This window comes from Otolemur garnettii, unplaced genomic scaffold (genome assembly GCF_000181295.1).
Source record: "Otolemur garnettii isolate 467f Iridium unplaced genomic scaffold, OtoGar3 scaffold00129, whole genome shotgun sequence".
In the NCBI taxonomy this organism is placed as follows: Eukaryota; Metazoa; Chordata; class Mammalia; order Primates; family Galagidae; genus Otolemur; species Otolemur garnettii.
This window is the reverse complement of record NW_003852524.1, coordinates 548566-554988: the sequence shown is the minus strand read 5'-3', so window position 1 is coordinate 554988 and position 6423 is coordinate 548566. Positions and strand designations below refer to the sequence as shown.

Here is a 6423-nt window from a genome sequence, read left to right as displayed (position 1 = left end):
AAGCTCAAAGGCTTGTGTGCTTACCGAGAATAATTCTTCTTGGTGAGAGGTCCAGGTTTCCAGAAGGAATTGTAACTAAGTGAGACCAGCTCTCTAGAAAATCTGGAGGCAATGTCGTTAGCCTGTTGCTTGATAAATCCAAGTAGGCGAGGTTCTTCACATACCGAACCGCCTCATTTGGCACATTGGTTATTCTGTTATTGCGCAAATTCAGAGTCCTCAGATGGGGCATGTCCAGTAGAGATGGCCAAGGGAAAGCGACCAGAGAATTCCCATCCAGGCGCAGCTCATGCAGCTGTTTTAGGTTGTAGAAGCTGCTGGGGTCAATGCTGGCCACAGAATTGTAACTCACCCAGAGGTACCGGAGCTCCACCAGGTAGTAGAAGGCCTCAGCGGAGATTTTCCGGATGACAGTCTTCTCTATGCGAAGCTTCACGGTGTCCACGGGGAAGTTGGTGGGGATCTCATTGATATCCATGTCATTACACAGCACCAACCTAATGTCACAACAAGAGCAATGCAAGGAAATCCACTTTCCAAGACCCATTTGAAAAAAATGATCCTTATTAAAAACATGTACCAATTTTTCAATCCCTACTTATTTTCAAAAAAACATCTATCCAGCCTGGCCAATCTGTTCATTAATACTGAATCATCCTCATTGTCTTCATCATCCTCATCACCACGACAAAAGCTACTATTAAGTTCAATTACATGAAATTGTCATTTTTTCTTTCTTTTTTTTTTTTTTTTTTTTTGCATTTTTTGGCCGGGGCTGGGTTTGAACCCGCTACCTCCGGTATATGGGGCCTGTGCCCTACTCCTTTGAGCTACAGGCACCGCCCTGAAATTGCCGTTTTTGTAATTATAAGATAGTCAAATATCAGCAGCTGCATATGGTTCAACCTAATATTGAACTCTTTACCTGGAAGGCCTGTGCAACAAAGTCAAATCCATTACTTTATTTAATCATTACAACAACCCACTGAGGCAGACATTGGATAAGAAAGCACCCGTGCTCCAGGCAGGCTGATCTTGGTATGTATCTGAGCTCTTCTAGCCTCCTGACTAGCTGGGACTACAGGCACCTCACCAGCCTCTCAACTTCATTTTTCCATATGACACTGTCGCGATGATTAATTAAAATGCATGTAAAATTTTACACCCTCCTGGCACATAAACAGCACTCAGTAGGCATTTGCTGCTATTAGCAACAAACTCAGTTTGCATCACAAGGAACTGAGGCCTATCAGAATTCAATCACTTCCCAAGGTCATCCAGCCCATGGGTCACGCGGCCACAGTGAAAAACCAACTGTTTTTCTGTCCAACTTCACAGTAAATCTCTTTAGGAAATAGCCCATTTTAAAAGAATCACCTGTTCAAATCATAAACTGATACTTTTTAAGATCATTGATTTAGAAAACAAGTGTTCACAGCAAATGTTTAAAGGTGAGTTTAGTTTTAACGTGACCCGCTCATTGCTTTCCACCTGAGGAATAAACCAGACTCTAAAAGTTTATTCCTTCACCACTCACTGACTGAAGCGACCTTGAGCAAGTCACATTTTGATCTTGTTTGTTGGCACATGCAAAACAAACATAGAAAAACAAAGCTGCCCCATTTGTAGGTTTAAGGTATGAGGAATATGAGAATTTAGATTCATTTTAGACTGAAAAAAGATTCATTTATTAAAACTTAGGAAAATTCCAAGGATTTTAGGAGCTCTGTGCCGGGAACAGGAGTGAAAGACCAGGTATATTTCTTTTTATATCACACTAATTATTACCAAAATATTTATAATTTTTTTTTTTTTTTTTTTTTTTTTTAGAGACAGATTCTTACTTTATCACCCTCAGTAGAGTGCTGTGACATTACAGCTCACAGCAACCTCCAGGTTCTGGGCTTAGGCGATTCTCTTGCCTCATCCTCTGAGTAGCTGGGACTACAGTTGCCCACCACAACATCTGGCTAATTTTTTGTTGCATTTTGGCCGGGGCTGGGTTTGAACCCTTCTCCCTTGGTATATGGGTCCGGCACCCTAGTCACTGAGCCACAGGCACCACCTACAATGTTTTTATTAATATAGAACAAAGACTACTTGAAATCTCCAGTTGTAAGGGTTGTCATATACTGACACACAAGCTCTGCTCATGGTGCTTGACCCTGGCTGCACATTAATTATGTAAATTAGCATCTGTGGGGAAGGACCCAAGCACAAACATTTTAAAACTCTTTTCAGGGAATCCTATTTTTTAATTTAAACATTTTATTTTGAAATAAGCATACATTAGATGCATTTAGAAAAATACTAGAGAGAGGCCATAAGCCACCCCTTTAGGGGACTAAGATGGAAAAATTGCTTGAGGTCAGGAGTTTAAGACCAGCCTGGCCAATATAGCAAGACCTTGTCTCTAAAAAAATAAATTAAAAATTAGCCAGATATGGTAGTGAGTGCTTGTAGCTCCAGCAACTGGGGAGGCTGAGGCAGGAAGGTAGCTTGAGCCCAGGAGTTTGAGGTTACCATGAGCTATGATTGTGCCACTATACTCCAGTCTAGGAGACAGAGAGAGAGAGACCCTGTCTGTGGGGGGAAAAAAAGCAAATCTATTTATCTCCTGTAATAACTCATCTGAATTGTTGAATATAAACAGTAAAAAGTTTTGCAAAACATCATCTAAATTATAATACACTATATGTTTAGCAGATAATAACAATAAAACAGTGATTTGGTGGATTTGAAAAGCCAGGCCATAATGTCAGAGGTGAGCAGGATAAATCTGCCACACGCCGGCAGCATCATCTTTCTATGACTCTGGGAGAAGGCCCCGGGGAATCACTGGAATTTTCTAGGGATACCTCCTACTCTTCATCTCTGTTTTGTACTGCAGATGTCAGTGATACTTTTCACCAGAGCAGTAGCAGTTTCTACTCATCAAGAAAGCATTCCAGTGTCCTATAGTAGGAAAAGGCCTGGACTGGAAGCCAAAAGACCTAGTGTCTTTATCAACTCAGGTACTGCCTCAAAACAACCATGTGTCCTAGGATAAGTCACTGGGTCTCTGCACAGTTTAGTTTCTTGGCTTATAAAGTAACAGAGGTTGGCCTAGATTATTTCTAGAGTTTTTTCCAGGCATAATATTTCATAATTTTTATGAAACCCATCAATAATGGGTCCACCACAGAGAAGGAAACATTTCTGAGATAGTTTTCTCAAAGACACCCTGGCACGATTATTAACTGCTACATCTCCCCACAGAAGCGGGTCTTTTATATATTATGTTCTTTCCATTGTCGTTAACCACCCGGGGGATATCTCAAAAAGATAACAGGAATTGGTTAACTTCATATAATAACAAGACAAACTAGTCACAAATACCTTTGGATTATTATTTCTTTGTTTAAAGTTGTGAGACATGAATTGGGCTATTCTTTTAACAAATTATTTTGTTTGAGAATTACCATTTATTTCAAGTCCCAAATACCTTGATTTTGTTTTTAAATGGAGTTCTGTTTTGCTTCTAACTTGTATCTAAAAGGACTTGTGCCCATGTTAAGCCTGTAACTATTCTCACTTCACAGGCAGATGTAAAAGCAAACTAGAGATTAAATAACTTCTGTGAAGTGAACAGATAGATTTTTCAACTTTCTTTACTTTATGAATTCTGTCAGCTTAAAGTGAAAATTTCTGATGATGATAGGTCTGGCACAGTGACTCACACCTGTAATCCCAGCACTCCGGGAGGCTGAGGCAGGTGGATTGCCTGAGCTCAAGAGTTTGACACCAGATTGAGCAAGAGCAAGAATTTGTCTCTAAAAATAAAAATTAGAAAAATAAAAAATAGCTGGTGTTGTGGCAGATGCCTATAATCCCAGCTACTTGGGAGGCTAAGGCGGGAGAATCACTTAAGCAAAAGAGTTTGAGGTTGCTGTGAGCTATGATGCTACAGTACTCTACTGAGGGTGACAGAGTAAGACCCTGTCTCAAAAAAGAAAAAAATTCTGATGATGAACCTAACTTCACCCTTGTGTGCTTCCTTCTTCTACCCAGCTTATTTGGGTAGAATAAGGATTTGAATAATCTTCAAACGAAATGGGGGACCCTAAAAGCTGCTGCCCAGCCCTGCCCTCTCACACTCCTATAATCAAGGACCGAGCTGGCCACACACATTTCAGGTGTGGCCTCTGGAAAGGGACATTTTGTGAATATGAGCTCTATGGATAGTTTTATAACACAGAAGTTGAGTGTTTCTGAGTCTCGAATAATTTCAGAGGCTTTTACAAGTGAAACTGCTCAAAACAAAAACAACGAAAGAGTGGGCAACCAGCATTAAGACAATTAAATTAAAGCTTACAGAAATTAAATCTTTTCCCCTCCGATTTCTGATAATCAAACATTTGCTTTCTAAATAAGGCTGTCTCATGCGGGCCCTTTCTTGTTAGAATAACTAAGACGCTTGGCAGCAGGGAGAGGCGCGTACCTGGACCCCAAGCCGTCGTTTCTGCCGTGATAGTCGCAGCTGCACTGGGAAGGACAGGAGCAGCTCCCTCCTCCCACCAAGCTCAGCACGATGCACAGACAAGCGAAGGGATGCATCACTCCTTTTAGAGGGTATTTGAAGCAAAGGTAAAAACCTTTGCGTTCAGATCCTAAAAATCCTAAGCATTCAGAAACTAGTGTGCCGGTATTGCAAACAGCCATTTAGCACCAGCAGATTACCCAGGATTAGCTGAGAGCCTTAGTTACTTAACCTTCAAGTGTATCTTGCAGGGGATCAATCCACCCAGCCTTTGCATATGACTTCAGCCGAGCCACGCATGCCAAGGAGGAATGAAAATCAAACTCATGTCAAGACAATTTCAATAGTTACCCACACCTGGATCTTCAAGGAAATGATGAATACTTAATGTTAAGGACAATTCAGTCTGGCAGATGCTAGAAAATTCTGTAGCTGATTTACATACCATCACATCACACATTTGTTGCTTTTTACCGGCAGGTGCAACATGCACTTTTACAAAATTTAGTTTTGAAAATAGAAGCACATGACATAAAATGGATTTAGAATAGAGTTCTTGATGTTGCCACATAGTGGTTATTTCCAGAAGCAAAGTAAACCAAGCCCAGTACATAGAATTTTTTAAGGAAAGACGCTTCAATCCACACTGATGTGGCAGGACTAAGATTCCACTGAGAATGTGTTCTGAGACTTTTCAGATCATCTTAGTGTGCATTTATGACAGTATTACACAGGTGTCTCTGCATTAAAAAATCTTGGTTCTAAAATATATTTTATTCCAAACTAGTTTCCCAAATTATGGGCATCAAAACCACATGTGGAAATCAGCTGTCATTCTTTTAGCAATATTAGGCTGTATCAGAAAAATGACAATTTAATTAAATTAAAACTATCTCCACACACCTAAAGTGAATAATCCACAGAAACAATCAGGATTTAATAACAAACATTGGTCATGTAATCTTTGTATTGGGTGGTTCTAGCTATCATCTATAAAACAAAAGGTTTTTAAAAATTCTACAAAAATAAGATTATGGGAAATATGATTCAAATCTAATAGAATTTATATAAACAATAGAATCTGAAAATTTTGCTCAGTTAAAACAAAACATTTCAGGGCGGTGCCTGTGGCTCAGCGGGTAGAGCACTGGCCCCATATACCAAGAGTGGTAGGTTCAAACCCAGATCCAGCCAAACTGCAACAAAAAAATAGCCGGGTCTTATGGCGGGCACCTGTATCCCAGCTACTTGGGAGGCTGAGGCAACAGAATCACCTAAGCTCAGGAGTTGGAGGTTGCTGTGAGCTGTGATGGCACAGCACTCTACCAAGGGCGATAAAGTGAGACTCTCTCTAAATAAAAAACAGACAAAAAAACAACATTTCAGCTTTTCAGGTTCTGCATAATTTATTTGTTCACCAAATGCTGACCGAGTTTTCACTCTGTGCCAAGCACTGAGAGGCACAAAGATGAGTAAGAAATGGTCACCACATGTCAGGAACTCACAGGATAAAGGGAGGGACAGAGCACTGAAGCAGCAGAGGAGAAGAACATCAAACACAGCCTGTGTCGCTGAGCAAGACTTCCTACATGGGTGATGCCTGAGCTGCCTCTCATAGGATGCAAGTTAATGGACTATGCGAAAATCAGGAAAAGGGCATCACAAGCGGAGCAAATAGCAGGAACCAAGGGAAGGAAGCAAGAAACAGTTTGTTATCCTCAGAGACCAAGCGCTTCTTGTTACTCAGGCATAAGATTTTGACAAGAAGTGAAGAGAAGATGGGCTGCAGTGGCTCACACCTGTAATCTTCCAGCACTCTGGGGTCACCTGAACTCAGGAGTTTGAGACCAGCCTGAGCAAGAGCAAGACCCATGTCTCTATTAAAAGAAAAACACAAAAAAGAA

At 40.7% G+C, this 6423-nt stretch overlaps 1 protein-coding gene across 1 annotated transcript in view; it reads right to left on the bottom strand.

Annotated features, from left to right (window-relative positions):
- LRIT3 (leucine rich repeat, Ig-like and transmembrane domains 3) overlaps positions 1-4596 on the bottom strand; it is a 21787-nt gene extending 17191 nt beyond the window's left edge. The window contains exons 1-2 of the mRNA XM_003798153.1: positions 4481-4596; positions 25-497 (exon numbers count right to left, since the gene is read on the bottom strand). Of these exons, the coding sequence (XP_003798201.1) occupies positions 25-497; positions 4481-4596 (589 nt within the window). The remainder of the gene's footprint in view (positions 1-24; positions 498-4480) is intronic.
- Positions 4597-6423: the final 1827 nt, after the last annotated feature.